Source organism: Opisthorchis viverrini (assembly GCF_000715545.1).
Source record: "Opisthorchis viverrini unplaced genomic scaffold opera_v5_444, whole genome shotgun sequence".
Classification (NCBI taxonomy): Eukaryota; Metazoa; Platyhelminthes; class Trematoda; order Opisthorchiida; family Opisthorchiidae; genus Opisthorchis; species Opisthorchis viverrini.
In genome coordinates this window covers 204,101-229,781 of record NW_008752101.1, presented here as the reverse complement: position 1 = coordinate 229,781, position 25,681 = coordinate 204,101, and the positions used below count along the sequence as shown (strand labels likewise).

Genomic DNA, 25,681 nt, shown 5'->3' with positions numbered 1-25,681 from the left:
GATCCCTGCTGATGCAGTTTCGATCACCGGAAATTGGGAGAGGGTGGGAAAAATAGCCTAGCATTGGAGGCGATGGCATGTTCGGTAAGTTTGGGAGCCGGGTAACCACGCATTGACGGCGATAGCGTTGCTGCACGGGCACCACTAACTGCACGATTGGACCATTTCTGCCAGTGTCATTAACTATTGGTGAGCTCAGTGGCTGGGTCCCCATCCAGGGGGCGGCAGTTTGCGACCCGACTTACCTTACTGGTTAGTGTTTTTATACTTTGTTGCCAGGTCATGTAGTGTCCACCTCTCGGTCAATTCCACTAGGTACGGGGCTGGCCGATGCCCTGAGAGAGACAGGAGAGACAGCAAGACGGGTGCGCGGCACTGATAGGCAAGCAGTTTGGGTGAACTCCCCGTGCTGCGATTTCAAATCCTGTTGATTAGAGAGAACAACCTAAACCCAGTGCCTGTGAGGCCTTCTTCGATCGGGGGGGGGGGGAGTTCCAGGCACTTATTCATTAACATGGAATTAGAAGGCAACTAAGCTGTGAGGATAGCTGAAACTCAACCAATGTGTTGCTCATTCAGAGGTGTGGTTCAGAATAAATTCAGAGCAATTCCATAAGAAATCACAGAAGTTAACGACGGAAACCAGGAATAGATGAACGTGTTGTCGGTAGTTTAAGTCAGGTTGCAGCAAACTTAACGGAGGAGGATTGATAAATTGTGATAGGTTCTTTTCAGTGCACTAAATTCACACATTCGCAGACTTTCTTAAATTCAGAACAATTAATACGTGGTAACACATGATTACTCTCCGAAAAAATGCGAAATCCTGATTGTTTTGATGCATCATGGGTATACCGTCTTAATACGAGCCTGATTACGACTATGTGATTAGCGATCTGCAACAAATCGACTGCAACCTCTAGAAATTTCGGAAGCTAGGTGCCTAGTCTGGTGCCGTAATAATTCTCCGCTGGTTCGGAACAAATTCTCGGTAGACCTTCTCGTCTAGCCCCCGACAGATCTGACTGCTCGCATAAACCATCGTACTCAGAAAACTTGGACTCAAAATCCACTATTTTGTGATACGATATAAATGTGAAATTCTCGCAAGCGCCATCCGCGCGAAGAATTCTTTGTGAATTAATCCTCAGCTGATTCTTACAAATGTGAATGTCATCGTAAACAAAAATGAATTAAGATAACACGATCGAATTGAAATCACTTGACGTATTATGAAATTGTGATACAGGCTATCTATCTAACAGCCACCACGGGCGCAAAGTTGGTGATCGGTGAAGCACATGTGTATCGTCTGTCTATATGGGTCAAGGTGACATAACAAAACGAGAAAATAAATTCGATCGGTGAGAGGCAACTACCCATCTGGATCGAATTGTGCGTGGTATTTTGGTGGAGATAAGATGCACGACAGCGAAGGCTGTGCCGTTATTTACTAAATTTCCCATGTCTGCAGAATGTACGGTGTGCTGGTACGTCTCACACATCTAAAAAAATCGTTCAGCTGGTAGACACCCTTCCGGTGCCTAGCAGCCATGCTACATGAAGGAAGCACGAGGGCTGGGCTGCTGCCAGGTTGACCAAATCTATACAGGAGAGGTCGAGAAGCAGGGGTCGGGTTCCAACAACGGACCTTCCGGTAAGTAAATCCGCGCTGCTACAACTTGAGCCATCTCACCCCTCCAATTCATCTCACTGGTAGGCTATCGTGAAATTGCACATTCGCTCATGATCTCCCCAAATTTCCCAACGGGAACTGTCTTGTTTATTTCTGAGTATTACTCAGTGAAGGAGGGTGTTTTGGCTGGCACATTGGTCACTCACCAAACGATCCACCCTAAAAGTGTCTCTTATTTGGAAGAAACGTTAAATTGATGATATCCATAGGTTGGAAACCGTTTTCTTTATAAAGAACAAGTACTGTAGCGACGGAGCCCGTGTGTACCCTAGAACCTGTGCAAAAACGCACCACAACTGAAAGAGCGAAGTCGGATTTGGGAATTTGGAAAAACTAGCCAACTATACCCAGGGTTTCGGAGGGAACTGAAATTTGAATGCAGACTTCGCCTGGACATCAGACTGCTCCTCATTCCCCATTGCTCTAGTTTTTGGTTTCCACAACTGCGGCAAATTTTTGCCTAATAGGCTTGTCTTGTTGGCTTCACTATCTTCCCCGTTGGGTTTGTTACCAGCCGCGTTCCGGTTACAACGAGCCGATCGTACCTCAATTGGCATGTTCCCTACAAGTTGGAAAACAAACCTATTATTATTACAACTACTGTGTCTGGAAGGTGAAAGGAGCGCAGTATTAAAAAAACTGAGTCTGTATGCTCTGGCAACCTGGTACTGAACCTGGCGTGAAAAGTTAAACGTAAAGCAGTATCTGAGGCCAAGATCTTTGATATCCGTGGAATGAGTGATAGGATTTACATTTACTGTGAAAGCATCAGCCGCAAGTTATGCAGGATTTTGTGGAGGAGAAGCTTGGGCCTGAGTCGTTTGACCAGCGAGTCAGCGAGTCTAAGTCTTGCTTCATCTAGTGAAACGTAAGGGCTCGTGCAGATTGAGGAAATGTGTACGCAATTTCTATATCTTCGGCAAAGAGGAAGACTTTACCATGGGATATGGCACAGACAACGCCGTTGGTGTACAGTAAGAAGATGATGGGGCCTACCACGCTTCCTTGGATGACTGCACTGGTGATCGATGGTGAAGATGATTGTATGTCCCCAATTTGTGCTACTTGAGTCCCGTCAGATAGGTAAAAGGCGAACCACTGAAATAAGGTTCCAATGATGCCAACAGTACTAAGTTTGTGCAGTAGGGATGCATGGGGGACCTGATCAAAGGCTTTTTGAATATCCAGATAAACTGTCGCAGTGGAGTATCCAGCGTCATAGGTTGCTGTGATGGTCTCGAAAAAGTGAAGCTGGCAGCCAAGAATGAATCTCCGAGACACGAAACCATTCTGCTGGTCATCTGTGGCATTAGTTGTCAGTAGGAACTTGGTTAATGGGCTTTGACCATACGTTCAAGGGTTCTCATTAGGAGGGAGTTATGGTGGATTCTCCTGTGGTTGGAAGGAGTTTGTCTAGATCCGGATTTGAAATGCGGTTGGATTATAGATTTTTCTCACTGGGAGGGGACGAATGCATAGTTTATAGAGTGAGTGAAAAGTTTTAGTAGAAGGATTCCAATATCTCGGCCGCCTTGTTTCATAGTACGGAGTGGAAGGCCGTCGGCCCGTGGCACAACGGTGTCCTTAATCTGTAGAAGAAGAGAAGAAACTTCAGCTAGGGAAATGGTTACGTTACTGACATTCATGTGGTTACCCTGACCGTTCACACTTTGGAGATAAACAGCAATGGGTATGGGTTTAGAGTTGGGAGGAAAGGGTAAGTAGCAGATGGCGAAGTACGCATTCAGATGGTCTGCTATGTTGACAGGATCAGTGATAGGGCCAATATCTGTGAAACGCAAACAAGCAATTGGATGGCTGTTTAGGGTGCAACGTCTACGGAACAGTCGGCTGCGTAATTTGGAATGGAAAGGAGCTCTGAGGACGGTGTTCTCTTCTCGGCGTTCTCGGTTAGTAGAGAGTTTGTTGATGAGAATTAGTAATGAGAAATCCTGAGGTTTCCGATATTCACTGCTAGCCTGGTGTATTTTTGCATCCAAGGTTTTTAATAACCTATCGTGGCTGGAGATATTGGCGTGAAAACGCTTTACAGGAGAAACAAGGTGAAAAGCAATCAAGAGGCTTTGGTGAAAGATGTCACTGACGCGGTGTGTATTTCTCGACAGGAAGAAGTCGTTTTAATCCCGGGAAGCCAGTGTGGACGAAAAAGCTTGTGAAATATCCAGTGAGAGGAGATGAAACGTGAATGGACTCAGAAAAACAGTTTGGCCATAAGTGACTACGTTGCAAGAAATGACGCTGTGGTCACTTCCTGGAAAGCGTGAACCAACTGCAGCTGTAGCCAAATGGTCATCGTTGAAGAGTATTAGGTCCAGAATACGCAGGCCACGAGCAGAACTACGTCCAAATTGAGACCAACCCTCCACACCAAGTTGTGCAAGCAGCGCGGTGTAACGGGCGGGGCCCGTGGGGGAGGATCAGGAAATGTCCGACAGGTTGAAGTCACACAACAGAAATTTAGACGGATGAGAAGGAGCTTATTCAGTGGAGATAATACGGGAAAGATCAGCAATAGAGGCGGGGGAGGTGGCGGGTGGTAAATAGATACAACCTACTAATACAGGTCGTTTGGTCTGTTCTCTGAAATACCTTCCAGAGAAGAATCATCAAATGGGGTTGAACGAAGTCCTGACTTGGAATAGATGACACAGCCACTACCCCTTGAGTTTTTTCCTATGGGAGCGGGATTGAGATCGCCGTGTCCGGTGTTTCATCTGTGAGCCATGTTTCAGTCACACAGACTATACTTGGTCGTGCGATGGCTTCAGTTGCTTGGAGATTATGGATTTTGTGCAGTAATGAGCGGGCACTGAACAACATTATTGACAAGCTCATTGGCGAGCAAACGGTACTAATTAGGAACTTGGTAGCCTCACTCACGGTGGGATTTAGTACTGAAGGGACTAGTTGCCTTGAGGTGGGTAATATGAAACGGGGGTTGGAATCTGGGAGGCAGTATTCAGTACTGGTGGTAGACGCGTAAATCGTCGTTGAAAAATGTCCGAACGCACGGTAGGAGGTACTGTATCAAGCTCAGTGTAAGATACGGAATGACTTTGGGAGGAGTACATGCAGTTGAACGTAGAGTTGTCGGCCGTGTTATCTTCTGAATCGGCAGGTATGGAGGTGGATAGGATGCAAAAAAGAGTGGAGGCTCCGGAGAGATGGGTGGGTGCCGAAAATGGTGTTCAGGCGGGACGAAATTTGGTGGCTTGGGTGGTGGAAACGGATGAGGGTCGGAGCTGGTCACGGGTTGTTGTGAACACGAGTTTTTTCCAGGCACGTGGTGTGTATAGCTTGATGTGTTTCTAAAGGTTGCAAATGTGGGGCTACGCGTGTCTTTGGAGGAGGCGGAGGAGGTAGCCTCCGAATAAGAATCTCAGGTAGTTAGCGTGCGGGTGGCCAGAGGGGCAGAGCTTGATAAAGATGAAGTTAAGTAACGGTGTTTGCAGGTTGGAGCTTCTGTCAAGGACAAGGGGTGGGCGGCAGCAGGTGTATTAAAGTACCATGCGAGGTATGCCTAGGTTTGTAGAGGAAGGGTGAAGAGTGAGAATTCGTGGATTTTGCACGAGCGGGGGCGTTACAATACCAGTCTTTGATAGTAGTGTTTGAGTCCGAGAGCGCGCTTTGGTGGGAAGGGGCGAAGTGCCATTAGATCAGGGGGTCTGGAGCGGGAGACTGTGTTCTGATCTTCGATTGTAGCGCCGGGTAAGGGCTGGTAAGTTACTGCATCCGTCATCACGGCGGTGTTTTTTTTTGGTGCAACTGAGGTCAGAGGAGGCACAGGCAGGTGTCCAAGGGTAGATGTGGAGGGCTCATGGTCATGAGCATGAGATGCAGGGCTGGTGGCCGTTATGAGGGTTTGTGTGGCATCAAACCGCAAGTTGACAACACGGTATGGCGGGTATGGGCGAGGAGCGATTCCAGGATAATTTGGATAAGGGAGGGGATCTGTGCTCCAGCATCGAGCTTTAGAGGCTAAGACATCAGCTTCAGCATTTGGAGGGGCGGCTGCAATTCCCACCGGTTTAGAACAGGCTACTCTGATGTAGGATACGTGGAGTGTCAAACGGAACTGGAGGGGTTGTAAAAGAGGCCGGACCAGTTGAATCGGGTGTTCTCCGACAGCTATGTGCACACATGTGTCATCAGTGATATGACTCGCGCAGCTTTCCCAGGGTTGATTGCACGAGTAGTCTGCGACTGAATCATATCGGGAGCATTTAGTGGTACGGCTCTTGTGAGTTCTATTGGAATGCGGTCGGGAATATTATATAGTAAGACCTGTTTGTGGCATTCCATACGCCGACTAATCTCCGAGGCGAATATGTCAATAGAGACTGACGCTTTTGCAAGATCTGATGGATCACACATTGCATCAGGAGTCAGAAGGCAGGCAAGTGGTTGCATGATACGATAGGATATTAGTTCGCTCTCCATCTTATGCACACGAGCACTGAGATTTGAGAGGTCAGTGTGGAGCTGAGATTATTTGGTGAAGAGGAGGATAGACAGCTACCAAGTGTGGTAGGAAAGGAAATGTCGGTTAGTACAACTGAGCAGGCTGAGGTTAACTGGGACAATCTATCGACCGGCCTTGAAGAGTGATGAGGTTGACTGTTGTGCATTTTGCCTGCAAGGCGCTTCTCTGGACACAATGAAGGAAGCATGATGAGGAATCAGGGTCTAGCAAGCGCTTAGAGTAAGATGGGACTAATGGCATTTTTTAAATCAAATCAGGTAATAGTAAGCCTCAGTGGGATTGTGCTAGCAAGCCTATAACTCAGTGCGGCCTAATCAAGCAAAGTGCCTAATCTCTGGTTAGGAAACCGGAATCGAGTACTTGGTGACGTCGGTCGTCTGGTTGTTGGATCAATTATGCAACAACCATGTATGACAGATATCGAATTTGACATGCTTTTTTGTCACCAGTGACAGGTACATCAGGAACCTCCGGCCTCAATCTTATCCAAGGTTTTGTTCGACGTAATCAGCTCTAATTTCGGAGGTTCGGCACTATATCCATCGCAGTTTGTGTGCTCCAAATTGACTGCGCGTACATTTGTCCGAACCTCAGCGCCGGCAACTTTTCTCCGCTACTCTGTAATACACCGCTCAGTTCGACAGTGGAAGCGTCAATATTAGCTCGACCGAATAATTGCTAGATCAATAGTTACCTGAACCTCGTGAACACATTTCATTTCAAATTTAACCTGACGAGAGAGGGAAATTCGAATCCCTGGTTGTGTTACAAATACCAAACATATAAGAATATAATCAAAGACGTTTTCGAGTTCTTAACTGTCAGTTGTATCATCCTAATATGCAAACAAACAGCTGCAGTCCAACAAATTTCAGACGAATCCACAAAATGTAGCACTGGAGATTCCGCGAAGAAGTACAAATTACCGTGCTAAATTTCTCAGAAAAAAGGATGACTTTAGCTTTGTTCGTCAAGCTTTGAATTTTCATGGATTTTACTGCGATTACTCATAGTATGCAGCTGGGCTCTGCAAAGACCAATAAGACGTCCCGTCGTTCAGCGAAGCGTCCACGTACGATAACGAATCCTATTTTGAGAACCCGTGATTCGATAATCACGAGGCCGTATGAATATCAAATGGAAACTCGGCATTGAGGGTGGACACATGCAAATATATTTGCTTTTGATGGAATATGAGTTTATGCAAAAGCTTTTTTCAATTTCATTATAGCATCTGAGTATTCTAAAGGCGTTAGAGATTTCTAAGTAACTCCGCCATCTGCATCAACAGTGAACCATCACAGTGACAGAAATCCCGTGTTTCTTCCTTTGAATGAACAACGCAAGTAGTAATCATGGAAGTAAAATACCCCTGCACTTCCCGACTATAATGACACTGGGCGCGATACATGGATTGTCTCTCATCCATCTGCTTCTAACCAGTCAGTTGCATGTTGCGGTGAACTTAATACAAGTCTATCCTGCTTTTGCTGGCACGCTTCGCCGAACATGATCTCCGCACCGGAGAGCATCCAGTTTTCATATTTGTAGATTTACTGGGTATCAAACGGCATGATTAAAAAGCGTTCCTCTTCAACGATTGTGCGAATATAAGCTAAAAATCAAAGGTAATTGAAGCAACTGCAAGCAAATAATCCTTAAACATAACAAATATGAATATATCGGACGAATAAGCGCGGCATTCATTACATTGTACGTCACATCAATCAAAACGATTATGCCAATGCACACCACTCTAAGAAAAATAGAGTTCACCGCAAGGTCAAATCTAAAGCGTTTGTATTTTACTTGAGCGATTCAGAGTTGGACAAACAGAGGTTTTCTTTAAAATCATATTCTACTTTTGAATAACTCCTAATCTGTAAGTCATAGAAACACAGCGGTTTGGATTATATTTGAAGTGGTTTTATCTGATAACCCATTCACTTGTGACATATACGTCAATTGCCTCCGTTAATTTGAGATTTTGCATAATCATCCTCAATCATTCTTCGATTTGTTCACTTCCAACTTCGCAAACATACGATGTTGCATTCTGACCTGGTGAATAACAACCAAAATATCCCCAATGCAAATTTTACGGTTCCTTCTTTAGTTCACAAAAAACATTTCGAGAATGGTGATATGTAATGTCATCCGACATTGTTACGCATGTTCCCTGTCGCAAAGGATTTCATAATGTTCGTTCGAGCGAGGCATTGCCATTCGCACTAAATGGAGAGCTTGCTGCACCATTCAGAAATATCAACGCGCTTCATCAAAACCATCGTGTGTGTACCACCACGGGTGAACATCTTTTCGAATAATCAACAGGCATTGAAAGCTTGGTTACGCGTATTGGCGGCCAGTATGCACCACAGCCGTTTACATGCAACAGCCAATTGAGTCAGTGCTCGAGTGACACCTACACTTGAAATGGATGTGTCAAAATCTTTTTCATTTAATGCGATGAATCATATGTTTTTGCACAATTCAAACTTGATGAACATACGATTTTTTGAAATTTTTTTATGACCATATTCGTCATATTGGCTGACTTTAATTCTGTAAAACTATGTTGAAATCGTGAAGCATTCCGCTTAGATATATATACTTAACAGTCCTGCATTTACGCACCAATTTATTAGATCCCTGTCTTCTATGCGCAGCCACCTAATCTACTCAAATCGTTGGTGAGTTAAACGGTAGCAGCTACAAACATCTTACGGCAAGTGCGCAGTTCCTTACAGCTGCTGCTACTGATAATGATGATTGCACATACCCATTCAGTCCCAGGCGACTATTTGAGCAAGCTTCAAATATTTGATTCCCGATTTCCAGTAAATCGCACATCTTTCAATTCAGTTTATATAAAGTTCACATGTTGAATACATTTCTTATCCTTTACTACACCCGGCAGAATACCCAATCCGTCCGTCGCGTGTGCGTACAGTGTAACTTCATATTATTAAGCATGCCTATAGGAGAGTCGATGTTGTTTGCTGTAGCGCTTTTTAAATATTCGTCTCCAAGTAGAATAGCTACGTCTTTTGTTAGGTCAGATATTTATAATATATATAATCTGCAGCTTAAAAAATCAACACATTTTAAGCTTGCGGCGTTTACGGCTTTTTGTCGCCAAAACAATACATTTATATATAATCTTTATTAAGTTCTCTCTTCGTAGATATACTAATGGGGGAAATAGTTAAGCACACATTTTATAAATTGTACTGTTTACTAATTGGAATGGCTAAATAGAGATCCAATATTCGGGTGCCAAAAATTCTTGGTGCAAATGATTTTGAATAAGGTTTCCAATACAATTACGTCAGATTCACACTGCCTGCAACTAAAAAAGTGCTATATACGGGCTGTTTTGCGCAAAATGTTTATTTGGTGTGATTCGCGCGGCATTCTGTTTACTTTGATCATTGTGCATTTCACTGGTGCACGATATGTGCTCTCATCCACCATGTTAACCCGTAACAATAGAATGCAGGTTGGCCTGTCTTTATGCTCACGCAGTGTACCGTTAGATGTAAGCGCCACAAGACCAATAGAATGCTGCAATGAAGTCTTGTTCAAATATGTTTCTAAATGTTTAGCCACCGGTGTCACGTATGATCCTGAGGTTTCGCAAAAGGTACTCATGCCGATAGGAATTTATCCAGTCAATGCCCAAACCCATTATAAAATTGTTCCGAATTTGATTATATGGCTGTGAGCCATGTCAGACAAAAGAGTGTTAACTTCTGACCTAAATTGCCTACCGCGTCTGCATTTCCTTCGATTGTACCCACCTTGGATGCACTAACTCAACAGAAACAGTTGACCCGTGTACTTATATAAGCTATACTCAGACATTCAGCGCCTATTTTCATAATTAAGTTTTCCACGCTTGAAGCATTATGCTTTCTCCTATTGTGCCCAGATGTATTTTTGGGTAGGACAACATGCTACTACATCTAGCGACCGTATCTACACACTGGCACCTCTATCATTATGGCACTGTGCGAACAGCTCTGGCTTCGAGTTGAATATTTATTCAGACGTGCATATTTATAACCTCATGACGTAATATGGAAGTATTGCCTGGTTGGTTATTTGCTGAATTTGATCCTTTATCTTCCAGTATTCTGAAACGCTTTTTACTGCCAACCTAAGTTTATTTAAGATTATGGACGCATCGTTTTACCACGAAGCGGTTGCAAAATGAAGAACCGTACGCAGAAGAAAAATGTATTTAATATTTATTCTCAAATAATATTACACAGATTGCAATTTTGCATTGCTGCCACATTGAAGGCAATTTACTATACGGTTGCCTGTTCGTACGTCAATCCGGATATTCTCCTTCGCTGTTCACTGACAAAAGATTTTTACGGGTTTCCAATTGACGAATTCTTACCGTATTGGAAAAGTATTTTCTTGCCCGAATATCATAGACACCGCAGATATAAGCGGTGCGTATACACCCAGCTATGGAAAGTCAACTGTCTTTTCACATCTTCTGGAAGCAGTCCCTTGTATGAAACTTACCATTTTCCGACAGGGTTTGTCTTAGGTTTTTTGTTTGAGTGTTTTAAAACAGAAGTTTTGACTATTCTTTAATTTACACTCTGGGCTAATATAATGTGATAATCTGAGTTTATTTATTTGGTGAAAAAATGACGTGGTATAAACACCCTCAAATACAAACTGATTTACCAGAAAACCATTGTAAATGTAGTATTTTACAGCACTTTTGGCTACGCTTACGATACACAACAAATATTTTGCGTGCATTCAAATTTGTCGGTCATTAACAATTTTTTAATTGGCCTAATATATTTTGAGGATTAAGAATTTCAGTTGTAGTTTAGTAGACACATCTGCTTTTACCCGACATTTTAGGGTTGTTTTAAGCTGCAGAATATTGTTGGTTACGACTTCGTGGGTAACCTACAGTTTATAATCTTGTGGGTAAGGCGCCTTTTGATAACAACTTTCTGTTATTTTAGCACAATTGCGTGAATATTATTGCACTATTTGGACCAGGTTGTAAAATGATATTTCGTAGCTACCATGTCTTCCAACTATTCACGTCCATTTATTTCGTGGAGAAAAGTCTGAGAACCTGAAAAGTGAATAAATAGTGATGTGATTGTTTGGCGACGTGACATGCAAGAAAATTCTGGTATCACAAGGCCCTTTTTTGCATATGACCCTAAATCAACACAGTCAATTCTCTCGCTATACGTACGTTCAAAGTTATGGTTATTAAGACCTCACCAAACAATTATTTTCCTCATTGAATTAATTTCAGTGAGCTGCTTTGATTCATGTACGCTCGTGTTTGTAGTGCTTCGAGCGCTAAGATCTCTGCCCCTCAATTCATTTAATTCCTCCTACTCATTAAAAGGCGTCGAAAGTCTGAAAGTCTGAAAGAAAATCAAAGGTGCGTCATCCTAAAAATTGTAAACTGTTTGTCGTTGTGCATTTAGCGTCATTGTGATTTTACGCTTGACAGATGTTATGCAAACTGCATTTAGTCCTAAACTGAGGTTCTGAATTTATATTACGGAAGATATGTTCTATCATCGAGGCAAATGCACGATTATTGTGACCTAGTTTGCTCAGATTGCATCAAGTGTCGATGCAATGTGGGTGAATTATTTTGCGGTTTGGCAATATTTCGTTGCTTATTGTTGTCATGATTGAAACGCTCTATAGTCCTGCATTGAAATATCAAATGGGAACATCAAAAGTAAGTCGGTTGTGCAACATTTAGCTACCGTCGTTTAACCCTGTTAGATGAGGATTGTGCGAAAAGAACTCCTAACGCCCAGGACGTGATAGATCATTCCACACATGATCCGAAGGTTACACAACGCTATCTGTGTGACATTATTTTAGTGTGGCACGGGTAGTCACCTGTAAGGTGACCTTTGTAATTATGCAGCAAATAACGATCTAAATGTTTAGGTGGGATGCTAGTGAGTGTCCGCTTTGATTTCAGTCAGTATGCAAATCAGTGCACTTGTCTTAGAAAAATCGTCTTTTCGGGAATACCGTGAGAGAACATTGAATTCGGCTCCCTACTGAGCTGTAATATATAAATTGTGCCCAGGTTTTGTTTACAAATGCAGTTTTTAAATAATAAACTCGCAATTTCAGTCCCGCTGCTCTACTACGAATCAAGCGCTTTGTCAAATAGTCTGACAATACTAGCAATTTAGTGTATTTTCTTCGCACAAATGCTAGGGCTTGACAAACAGAGCCATTTTACAAATTAAAGCAACAATGTTTTTACAGCGTTCACTATTCCATCGCAAACGAGTTTGGCTGCTGCAATTTAGAAGTACTGCTCCGATCTAGTGTACACCGTTAAGCCCTGCTGCTTTGTTTGAGCAATCTCTATGTAACTCACAAGCAGGACGTATTGAACGAATATAATTGGGTGTGGAAACAACCCCGGATGTTTGTCCGTGACAACCAACCAATGCGGAAATAATGCCAGTATTATTTGAGTGTACCTGATGGTATTTTGAAGTTTTTGCTACAACGAAAGAAATTATGAAATAGTAATAAGATTATTCATGTTTCTGTGTAGCCTAATTGAGCACGCTCTATCCCCGACAACATAATACTAGGTGAACGACGAAGCACTGCTAAATGTTGTATCCGTAAAACTACTTAAGATTGCAAAACGGGTCAAACCTGTAAAATGGCACATATCAGGCTACAGCATAGTCAACGGAATTCACACACCATAATATTTGCTACATATATATATATATATATATATATCTAAATGTTGTATCCGTAAAACTACTTAAGATTGCAAAACGGGTCAAACCTGTAAAATGGCACATATCAGGCTACAGCATAGTCAACGGAATTCACACACCATAATATTTGCTACATATATATATATATAACTATATATATACATGCGAGTGTCGGCTCTCTTGTCCATTACGCATAATGAAAAAAAATAATCGATAAACTAGTTTTGTAAAGTGGTTATGAATGCGAAATTTTACCCGCAGACTTCTGGTTGTCTCACCTGATATGTGAGCAATTTCGTTTCACCAACTATGTTATAACATATAGAAAATACAAATTCCCTTCACTTTTAAGCTTGGGCCCCAGTGATATTGAAATTAATACCCCCTGCCTTGTGTCTTAGGTATTTTCAGCATTCGCACCTAAATATTTGTTTCGGTTACTTCAAACATCACTGGAATAAAACCATGTTATTCCTTAATTGGTTGGTACATATTTATTCATCACCACGTTGTGTCACATTCTAATTCTGCCATATTGTGCGGCTACCGTATAATCAACCAAACGTCCGCAAATATTTTAGCTGTTTTGCAAACGTTGCGCATCTTGTCAAATGCATCCAACATATTAAATTTAGTGCAGCTTATTCAACTCCTTTATTTTTTATTAAACAAAGGGGAGTCAACGGATTGGCTTTGTTTCGTGACTTCGGTTTTTGTAGACTGTGAACATTAAATTCATCAATATTTTTTTCAAAATAATGACCGTTTATTTCTAGTTGAACAACCCCCACTGTTCACCTTGTGATTGCGGAATTTGACATACTGGAAATCTTTTGAAGCTACTTTCGTTTTTGTTCTAATCCTTTAGAGGCATATTTTACACACCCGTCAGATTGGCGACCGCTGTGTCCTCCCATTCAAGTTTCAGCGGTGCAGCCTTTTACCGTCTTGTCACAAATAATCTCAGTTTTAGGCCAATACCGATTTCTGGTGAAAACAAAAGGATCAACATAAATGTGCAGGCAAGCAATCGACGGGGATAAGGTGCAGCCGGAAAACCTTTACGAGTTGAATAAAAATGATGAATCCTCCTGAGGAAATCATAAATTTCTTGAAGCATCATCACTATGGGCTAAAATAGGAAAAGGTCACGGCGAAATTGCACACTGCGTTATATTTTACTCCAACTGGACAGAAAGTGAGTCTAACTTCGCAAAACTAGGTCTCCCACAAAATACAATTTATCACCCCATAACCCATTAGAATTAAGTTTGCAGGCTTGTTATCAAAATATTTTGTATCCCTAATAAGATCAGTTTTGACATGCGGCAACATCACGAAGTGATTGAATAATGAACCGAAATTCTGCATATGGAGACATTTGAAAATAATAACATACAACTGCTCAAGAAAATTTATTTCATCGCCAAGTTATCCACGTGTCTTGAAATATCGTGTACACATGCTCACGCAAAGTACAGAGTAAGCCGTATGAATTGACATGTTGTGTCAATATCAACTTGAAATTTTAGTGAAAATACGTAGAGAGTAAAGTAAGAAAGCTCACATATTCAATAAAATTCCAACAGTAATTTGCGAGCTTTTATGGCTTAATTTAAAAAAAGAACGAACAAAATTAAGCAGCTATCTGCACCATTACAAGGGAGTATTTGACAGAGTTATCCATTCCCTGTCCGTACAAATACTTAAGATTGCAAAACGGACCAAACATTTAAAATGGCATATATCGAGCTAAAGTATATTCAACGAAATTCACACACCATAAAATATATAGTACGCATAATGGAACAAATAATCAATGGACTAATATTTTAAAGTGGCAAGTTATATGCTTCCAAAATAGAGCATACATTTCTGGACAAAGTTAATCACAGTAGTACTGTAAAATAACCTTCACATATTTAAAAACAAATTTTAATTTTGCGTGAGCCTCTTGTGATAAAATGTTGCAGGCAAACTTCACCAAATAATGATTTTCAGAATTATTTTCTTGCGAGGTGCCTTGCTTGAAAACAAGTTGTTGTAATTATATTAATTATTTTTTCATCCAGTCGAAGTTATGCACCTTTTTGATCCATGACAATCTTGTAAATTCGGGGGTTTAATTCCAAGTCAAAAAACACCTGCGGTTTTACGGAGCTTTTCAGGTGCTATAACTATAGTCACTTTCTCAACCGTCAAACCAGGCAACTTAAAAAAATGTCAATATTGATGTTCAGGAATGTCGAACCGCATGGTTTAAACTCATATTTTTGTCTGGGGTGTGAAGCAAGAACTCTTACTGAAAGGGTAATGCACGCTGTTTTATATGCTGGTAAAGTGTAGGAGGACGGTAAACAATCAAAAGCTGTTATAAAATAAACGGCCACCCTATATTCAGTTTAGTGTCTTATTTTTACATACACACAAATTTCGTGCTTGTTTTCCATGAACTCTGCGCAGGAAAATGCGTTTTTTTTCGCAGAACTCACGTTCGAACCGGTAGAATACAGTGCACTATTGTCAGTTACGGTCCCGTCATGTTGCAGCAGAACGCCCAACATTTTAGTTTGATGAAGCGGTCATTTCAAATGATGTCAACACTTCAAGCTCTGCCGTTTCATTACAATTCCCCAAAAAGTATGTCCAACACGAGTTATCACCCTCTTTAGGCAAGAAAACCGACCAACTCGCAGCTTATTTACTCTCGCAATGTTCTCGCCTCAAAAACTTCTATTCACCAAATGATATTAAATCAGGCTGATGAACTGCAGAAGTCAACGTATCGAAATGGCTCATTTATTTGATAACATTTATTGGGGGCAATAAAACATACAAAATAAATAGATGGCAAACAAATAATAACGATTATATATAAGTGAATATATATATATATATATATATACTATGTAACAGACTTCTTTGCGAATGAAATTGTGTTTGAATCGTCCATTGAATCTGCGCTGATTTTATCAGATAAATCTAGCATGGTATGAAGGTCAGCTATGGATTTTTAGGTAATAGAATAACTGGCAATCTGTGATTCCCGACAACTAGGCAGGCGAACATTTTAATATAGAACGTAAATGCGAGTAATGTAAATAATTTGTTTTATATAAAGTCAGTTAAAGTTGTATAAATGTGATGATAGAAAATAGTATAAATAATATAACAATATCGTCCAGTAAGCTACAATGTTATACAACTTAACTGAATAAAATTTAAACTGATAGCGCAATTTGGAAATGCGAATTTTTGATAGAAATTCTCAAAATGTGCCTAAACATAGTGAAACAATGTTACTTATATAATAAAATAAAGTACAACATAATTTAAAAAATCAATAAAACAGAAAGTGACATGCAGAAATTACTTTTGTGTTTGAATTTTTTTACGTGGACGTCTTTGTTTTGTATTGATTACGCAACTTCCATGTGCATGTCAACACAGAGGTACTTCATCCCGCCGGGACGTACTATTTTGAATTGGATTGACACAGGACCCTTAAAGGAAGACAGCCAAAAATTACCATCACAGTGTAGAAAATACTAGCAGTTGTATGGGCACGCGTTGCAAATGGATATATTGGTCCATTTTTGTCATCCACCAAATTTGTTGCTCATAATTTGCTAGTCAGATGAAAGCACTTTACTGTAAATCGAGGTGGAATCAATCAAAACAACACACGTATAAATGGACCTTAATTGCAAATAGGTTAAGTCCACTTACTTTGTGAAGGTTGTTGGGTACCATGGTGGTGTAGCGAAGGGTGTAGCTGAAGCCAGCTAGAATCGGACATGGTGGGTCCAGGTTGCGACATACATCAGTTCGCGATAAATGTATCACTGCCGAACCATCAGCGGAAGCACTCAAGTCGAAAGACACAATATCCATGTCTGCACCTGATTAAAGGGGGCGACGATAATTTAGAAAAATGAAACTTTTTATGATACTCCAAACACAAAAATAACCTATTGTAGGTTGTAGCTAGAAAACAACGAACTACAAAGAATGAGGTGATGACGACGCACTAAAGTGGGGAAAGCAGCATGCCAAGTCCTAAACAGCAGTGACTGCGCAACTTCCAAATGCGGTGCAACAGCAACCATATATTTGATCCCAATTAAAGGGTTTGTCCACCTCGATGTAGGAAACCCGTTTGGCTATTTTGAAAGATCTAGTTCTGGACAAAACAGCCGTGGACACTCCGCATACGATGTTGCATAACGAATTCCTGGCAACTCATTGATCAATGTGAAGGATCTGAAAGGTTCTTTACAAAATAACTATAGCGTTTATCGTTTTACCATAACGTCAGAAGAAATACATTTGGCAAACAGACAATAAAATCGGTGTTAGAATACACGGCTTACGTGCCACAAATTTAATTACAAAGGTAGCCATCGTCCCCTTGATTAAAGTGCATTTGCCACCAGCACACGGGGAAAAATTTACTGACTCTAAGATAGCTCCTGTAGAACCTGCATTCCGGGAAAATAAAAGAAATAATTATAATATGGAATTCAAAGTATGCTTTGAAATTCAATCTACTGTGGTATCTCAGTGTGTTGTGAATCACTGGTGAAATAATCTGGATTCCCCATCTCGTTGCCACCAGTATCCCATTAACTCGCCACTATTTAGCCTGTAGGTAGTAAAGGTGAAAAAATCCTACATCTCCAGACTCACCAGAAAATTTTCAGGCAAATTAGTTTCATCCATTAAAGGCTCTGTGTAGTGAAAATAGCCAGAAATTCTCGCAGCTTGTGAAATTTGTCCCATATCATCATGCTTGACCTAGAATATTTGGCGTTCTGCACATAATTCTTGAAAAGCAATTATTAAGTCAATTCCTTTTGCGTGTCACACGCACAGTGGGGTCGTGTCACCAGAAAGCATATAAAAAGCTGAATAAACAAAAATAATCCTGGCAGATAAGCATTCACGTCACTAAAATTCCCGTTCTTCAAATAAGATGAAAGGAGTTTTCGTCAGCTTACAGCAAATACAGTGGAATGTTGTTGGAAAAATACTTGCACGCGAAAATGTATTCAGTAATTCCTGAAAACTCTTACCGCAGTCTGCAAATCTCAGAGGGTCTGCCAATCCACATATGTGCAGGATTGAACAATATACCACAAAGAATTTAAGTAAGACCATCGCGAGGGGTTTGACCAAACGCGTCTTTGTTATGTGTGCAAGAATCCGTTTACTTTTAACCCTAGCTAAGCGTACTCATGGTGACAGTACAATTTATACTTCCAAATTAACACTCCAGTGGTTATCGTCGGGTTCGCAATGCTTCAAACATGCAAATTTGTTTCACAGGTACAAAGCGCTTTATACAAAGCGCAGAGTAAGCTCTCATGTATGCCCTCAATGTTGCAGACTATCGACTGCCCATGTGGTATGCCACGCGTTGTCTAATCATGCAGTTTAGACACGTTAACTTTAAGGTCTATAGTGTGTGCAAAATTGCAAATTGGTTTACATATTTGGATGGCACGCATTGTCCTTAGTATCCTGCTAAATTCGTTTGGCATATCCACCCACCAGTTGCATGGACCTCATACCATCCCTTGTCATCTTGATTGGCTTGTTTTTCCTGCGTTCGCATCAAACATAGGTTATTTAGCTTCACCTTCCTAGAGATGCAGTTAAACGTTCTAAAAATGTTTAATTGACTTGTACACCGCGGGCTTATGTGAATATGTACGACTACTGCAATATTAAAAGACCTTTGGTACCAAAATTAAGCAAGGTATATGTCTCACAAATTTTGCGGTGCCAAGTCACTCACAACCAGCATTACGTAACAGTGTAATCAATTTAGGCAGGATATCGTTAGGCCGTCATCGGCGATCAATGGATTGATAGCCGGAATATAGTATTTCTGTCAGTGATGCTCATGATCCAGGCAGCTGTGCAAGAAATATTCCTTCGATCATCAGGAAATACCCTTAAAATCTTGTCTCTCTTTCAGGTGCTCTTAAAGCATAGCACAAAGTTTGACGCAGTTTTGTATGTCTAGTTGAAGCCAACAAAGAATGCACTTGGTTAGAATTTGAGCCGGATTTATGTCTTAAGCATCATTGCCACAACCCAGAATTACGTCCAAACTTCTGCTTAAAAGTACGAGAAAACGTCTCCAAAATGAATATCATTTGTTTATCCGAAGATGAAATAATCCACTTTGATTTGTTTTTCTTGTAAGATGTTTTTCCTCCTCGTGACTCACTGAATAGGGTTACGAAGGGTGTTTATCGGAATCGATGTGTAAGCATTACAATTATGTTTATGGTATTTTGCCTACTGAGGTGTACAAAAATATGCTGTGGGCTTAAAGGAGAAAAACGATTCTTCTCTACTTGTAAAGATTGCGATTGACATTTTTGAGCTACGTGCTTGTGGCGCTTTTGAATATCAAAATCAAATATTCTGCGCTACCGTTCAAACACATGCAACCAGACAAAAAACAACATTGGCGTTTAATTTCATGCACTGAATAAAGCCCAAGTCTCTGAATTTCAGCATCTGTGTGGTATCAAATTTCTCGCACAAGTCAAAGTTTTTAGTATGAACTGTGGTGTTCACCCGGAGGTCATCCTTGTTAAAATAATAGGCAGCGTTATCACTCTGGTGTCGAGTTTTATAATTGCGAACGGGCTTGTCTGGCAGAAAACAGGTGTGGTGTAGTGGCACACATACCCTGCAACATTAGTAACGGATAACAAAGTATTTAGGCTCAGCGGCTTTATGCGTACTGGGGCTGCGACTGAGTGATATGAATTCAAAGCAATAAGCACAACAGCCGCGAATTTAAAACCGTATGCTTTTTTGTTTGTATTTCAATGTGGCGATCGCTCAAAAATAGTTTCCCTTAGTTCAATCGCTAATGTGCTACGTGCATGTGCGTGAATGAAGCATTAGTGTTAAAACTGGCGTCGCGGCCAACGTAATAGTTAGAAAACAGATCAGTTCCTTCGACTACTGTAAGCTACTGGGATTAAACTTCAGTCCACTTTCAAAGCATGTTTCCGAAAACGTGATTTAATCCTCCGTGTGGCATATGCAATGTCAGTTTAAAAGTGCAGATTCCGGACCCCATAAATGCTAATAGCACTTTTGGTAAACATTCGTTCATTAAACCAAATTTCATTTAAAACTTTTATTCCCACATTTATCACCACTATGGATAATACCCAGTTAAATTTCACGACTTTTAGCTCGACTAAGTTTTGTGCATTGAGCAAGGTTTTTGAATAAACCATTAAATAAATTTATTACCATGATGTTTAGTAATCTACGTTAACCAATTAGCGGATCGATTTCACAGTTTTATAGAATAAGATTCAGGCAGTGAGAGGCCCAACAAGTTGTGGCGCCCGAGGGCCCAGAAAATACTTTTCTCACCTACTTCTACTCTACATAGTACTGCGGAAATTAGGAATCCTACAACCTACTGGAGCTGGACAGCATCCTGTTTGAAGGGTGGTTGGAATTGCTCAAAATACAATGAATAGAATATCTGTCTAGAAATTTAGGAAGTATGCACAAAGTTTGACGACGGTGCCCTGAGTAATGGAACATTGATGATATTGTGTAAGTGCAATTGCGGAATTAACGTATTTGGCTATAAGAAATTTGTTAGCGGTGGTCAGCAAAAGTGCGTTCACAGCGAAACAACAATGGGTACGAGTAAAGCACTTTTACGAAAACAGTCAATCTGTGTGGTACCAATATTTGTTAAGAAAAAAACGAAACAATAAATCCCGACGAATGGCATCAAAATTTCAGTTAGGTGAGGGCCTTGTAGGATTTGAGACAGTGAACTACTTGCTGGTATAGCTGATACTTCGTGCCTTAAAATAAATCACTCAACCAAGCCCATGTTATCGCGGTCTAGCTTTTTAAACACAATAGATAAAATAAAGCTGCGTACAAATTAAAAAGGAAAGACGTGCAAGTAAAACGAAATAGATGAAGTCTGTTATTTTTAAGAACGTGATAGTTTGTGCACGTACTAAATTTTTTTTATTTTTTATAACTGGATAGTAATGGTGTGGTGAAATAAATGCATCACTTCAATTTACTTGGCTATGCTTAATAACACGACTCCACTTTTCAAAGCGGGAAACTTTCTTCCTGAATGTTTTCTCTTTTGCTTTCACCCGGTCCCTCCTGAATAGCCAATCTTATTACAATTTGCCTGATGCAGACTGCCTATTGGCCGTTTGAAGAAGGCACACCCTCCAAACGTTACGCGAATCAAATATCTCGAAATATATGTCGCTGGTGATTCACTCTCTGCTATGGAATAGTGTTTAACACCGCAATTACAAGAGGATTCCAGTTATTATTTACAAAAACAAAGTGCATTAAAGTAAATCATTGGCAGTACTTATTCCGCTAAGTTCGCAAAAGATTACGTCAAGATTTAAAAGCCGTGCAGGTATAAAATAAGAGAGAAAATAATGAAATCACGAGAATTATCCTGTACAAATCGACCCCAAACAATAATCGGCATCACTGAACATTGAGTGGCGTCTGCACAGAATTCTAGTACATTGTCCTCGACGTCAAAAGGAAGAACACCTACCCACAACCTATACACACAAGGCTTTGTTTCTTCGCGGAAAATTCTCGCTGTTTTTTTCGAGGCCTCACTGCTTGTATAATCCGAGTACACCACATTGCTGCAGGCAAAATTCCATTAAAAGAGAATCAAACAGAATCTTTGAATTTGCAATGGATTATTCCAAATAAAATGTTGGTACAAAAAAGGCTTCCCCTAAAATGTTTGCCGTGTACCTGCGGCGCACATAACTAATAGTGCAAGAGAACAACATTAGTTTTATAGTGTTCTTAGGGTTCACATATGGAAATTAGAAGTTATTGTTTTCGCACCAACACATAAAAGTAGCAGTTATTTGGAGCTAGATTTGTTATCAATAAACGATGCCGTCATTTCGCTTGAGCGTGGTCTACTTCACAAACCCGTTTAATGTGGTTTTTCAAATGCATGTAATGAGAAGCTTACTACCTGTTATTATATTTACGTCAGAAATGCTTGCACTTCTGAGAACAGTGCAACATGCTTTGAGGCACTACTATGATAGTCGATACAACAGAGTAGTTTAATTGGGTTGTATGCTCAGGCATCAAGAAGGGGTTGAGAGTGGTGCTGCCAATTTTGCTAGAAACATAGCACAATATACGTTGCGCATACATCACTAACGACTATCCATTATCATGATGGCATCACTGAATATCGGGCATCAAATTTTTAGCGGAACGCTTGGCAAAATTTTGTGTAATTGTCCGGTTTGTTTTATCGCTATTTAGTTTGCTAGAAACAACCTCAAAAATTATTTAAGGCTCGTTAGTAGATGCTGAGTGAGTGTCACTTGGAGAACCTATTTCTAAAGAGATTTCAGACGACTTCCTTCTTGGTGGACAACATCAAACGCTATTATTTCGCGTAGTTCGGCTTCATGTGTTTTGATTAGACTCTGTAAACTTTAAACGAATGTTTATAATCTTTCTGGGTTCCCTGTTTCATAGTTCAGCCTCCAAAGCCTGCTTAACTCAAAATCACAGTAGTTTTGACTTGCGCTCCTGGAGAGATATGTTTCTGACAAAGCACCAACATTTAATATTGGTAGCCGAATAAATATTAGTGGCACGAATATACGCAGTCTGTGCACAGCAGCACGGTGGGAGTTATATCACATACAAAGTTGTCAACGAGAACACTCGCTTCAATGATTTTTAAAAAGGAGAAAACTCAGTTTGTCCAAGTCAAGGGCGCCCAATATTCGGGTACAACAAGCTTCTATTTGGTGAGTGTTCCGCATTAGCCGGTCGCTATGTAAATTGGCATCACACAAGATAACGCATTAGCGGTCTTTCCAGAAATAAATGCATTCGTGCAGAACTCATCCCACCGGTAGTTTACTGGTAGCCTGAAATATGGTAGGTAGTATCGTTGAGTTCAGAGCCATAGATTTGAACGCACACAATTACCGTAGAAATTATCATCTTGAACATTTACACTATCCCGTTATTTAAACTATCTGCTATAACATCCGTTCTGCACAGTGATAGTACATATAACCCTAAAATCTCTCTAGACAATCCGTAAGAAACGGCGAACGTTCAAGTACTAAAAGTGGGATATCTGTCGAATTGCAATAGCTTCAAAAAGTCATTGCTGTTGTGGTGCAGCAAATTGGGCGAAAACTTGTATTCACTAAAATGATTTGCCTTGGCACTATTTTGGTATTTGTTCGTTGCAAATCAGATAAACTAATTGCTCATTATTCAAGTAACTTTGCTATTGGATGGTCCAATCCCGTATTTTGGGAGATTAAATTATGTCTAGCTCTCGCCAGTGCCCATTTCTTAAACTGATTACTCGAAACTACCCAAAATTTTTATGTGATAGTTTCCGAATATCAGGGTCTGTTTTTCTTCCAATGAACAAATAGCAGAAGTTTATTTTATCCTCCGTCGGCACGGTGAGGGCTGGACTTTGCTAAAGTTTTCGCATAGAAATTTTCTGAAATGCACTCACTTTGCCACACATTTAAGGTGTCCGGGTCCCCTCAATTAGCCAGTGATGCTGAGGATTTTGCAAGATTAGGCGCCTGCATGTGTATGTACTACTTTTATTTTAGCACCACGGACGCCATATCTTTGATTAGCTCATTTTGTGCTCTTACTTCTTATGCACATGAGAAAATGGGAGATCTTTGGGATGGACTGCTATTGTCTGTTTATCACAGGTTGGATTTCAGATGGGATAAACTAAACTACGTTTAGTTGGTCACCAAATTCATTGGCAGTAAGGCTATAATCGGCAGTTAGAACAATGTGTGCCACAGGTCAGCACATAAACTAACTCGACCTTCCACGGGATCGGGAAAAATTAGAACAAACCCAAGACTTTAAATAGACTGACTTCAGTCTGGCATCACTAAACGGATACGACAGGGTGGTTTTGGCAATTTAGATGCAGGTTAGGATTCGATATGAGTTCACAATACGAAAAAAGAATGCATATCAATTATATTTATCCCCTTCTATTGTGTACGATACGATAATGATGTAACTCCCGGCGCATATTGCGTAATTCCCACACATTCATGCCGAGTCATACAACCCAAGAGTTATAAACACATTTTTTGGCCCGAAAGCTATATTCTTCGATTTGTTTTCAACTGTAAAGATTAAGGAATACGCCAGCCGGCTTCACCGTTGATGGGTCAGGTATGAAGATAGTGACGACATTTTACAACTGATGGGGTATGTAAAAGATTATTTCCGTATTTGTTGCTTAAGGCCAAATCACATACGTACTTGAAGCAAGGTGTACAACAGGATGGAAAATGATATAAACGCTGAGAAAATAATTACGTATTATACCACTATGCGATTGACAAAATATTCGGCAATTAGAAGAGTTTCTGTTACCGTCGATTTATTAGATATCAAATGTCTAACGCTTCCGCTTAATGTGCTTGCAAGTTTTATTTTAATTTCCTTGTCAGAATTTACCTAATAAAATTCAGCGCAATCTTAGATGCGATCAAGTCGTATCCAGACGTTTCGTTGGAAAATCTCCTGAAATGATTAGTTGATATGTTCCTCTGTTTGTGCCGTTTCCTCAAATCACGTTTATCAAATTTGTCAAGCCAGGCGTCCACTAGTCACTATGAGGTACCTTATCCGGAGACTTCATTTTCTATCAGATTTATTAACCTGCATGGAATTATAAAAATAAATTTCGCCGAGCCCCTTGAAAGACAAAATATCTTGGTACGTTGAATAAGCGCGGGGGTGTCGTATGCACTTGGATGACCTTGATTTCAACAACTTTACCCATTTTTCATTGCATCAACATGAGCCACTCATTTGCTCCCATACCAGGAGTCTTTCAAATAGCACACAGAAATTAATCTGGGAAACTCTGCAACTCTTCATGGATCGGGTTCATTTTACTGGGATCTGTATTCACTCTACCCAACAGTTATGTAAAATGTCGACCGAAAACTTTTAATTTAATTAATTAAAAAATGACTGTCCACGAAATACAGTAACCGGGTGCTCGGTGTTCTTGAGCCCTGTCGTGTTTTCTTTCACTGTTGAATAGCGTGGTTTGCTATTTATGGCAAAATTGCACACGTTACTATTTCGTTATTTATATTGTTTTTCTTTATATCTGAAAGACCACTGACTCATGATGTCGTCCTCCGCTTCCTTTGTTACCCGAGAAGTGCTTCACTTGGCCAATCGGGAATACTTGTGCTTAGGTTTCAAATTAAATGACATTATTTAGCCCAAGAGAATCGTATATAGTCGCAACAATAAAACACTTGACAGAGCAACTTTCGTATAATTGCTTATTGAAAAGTCTAGGTTAGATGGTGTGGGGCATACTAAAGTTGCCCTTCCAAACAACGAACTGAGTTGACATTACCCACCAGTCTCTCTCATCTATGCGCGCACCTGAAGGAACAAAGCATACAGGTGAACACACTGTCAAGAAGAAAGCCTAGTAACTTGAGACTCCGGAACGCATGCATAAGCACATCAGCATTAATTAACAAGATTATTTTTTTCGCCAGCCTATTATGTAATTTCAAATGTTGGTCCTTTCCTAACGAAAGGACCATAAAATGCTGCCTTGTAGGGAGAGAGGAATCT

At 40.5% G+C, this 25,681-nt stretch overlaps 2 protein-coding genes across 2 annotated transcripts in view; one reads left to right on the top strand and one right to left on the bottom strand.

Moving 5' to 3' along the window:
• T265_11070 (hypothetical protein) overlaps positions 1-25,681 on the bottom strand; it is a gene marked incomplete at both ends in the record, with an annotated part of 73,798 nt that overhangs the window by 17,891 nt on the left and 30,226 nt on the right. The window contains 2 exons of the mRNA XM_009177620.1: positions 2,693-2,932; positions 3,463-3,814. Of these exons, the coding sequence (XP_009175884.1) occupies positions 2,693-2,932; positions 3,463-3,814 (592 nt within the window). The remainder of the gene's footprint in view (positions 1-2,692; positions 2,933-3,462; positions 3,815-25,681) is intronic.
• The window catches only part of T265_11069 (hypothetical protein), a gene marked incomplete at both ends in the record, with an annotated part of 28,299 nt that overhangs the window by 2,144 nt on the left and 474 nt on the right, over positions 1-25,681 (top strand). The gene's annotated exons all lie outside the window — the stretch shown is intronic.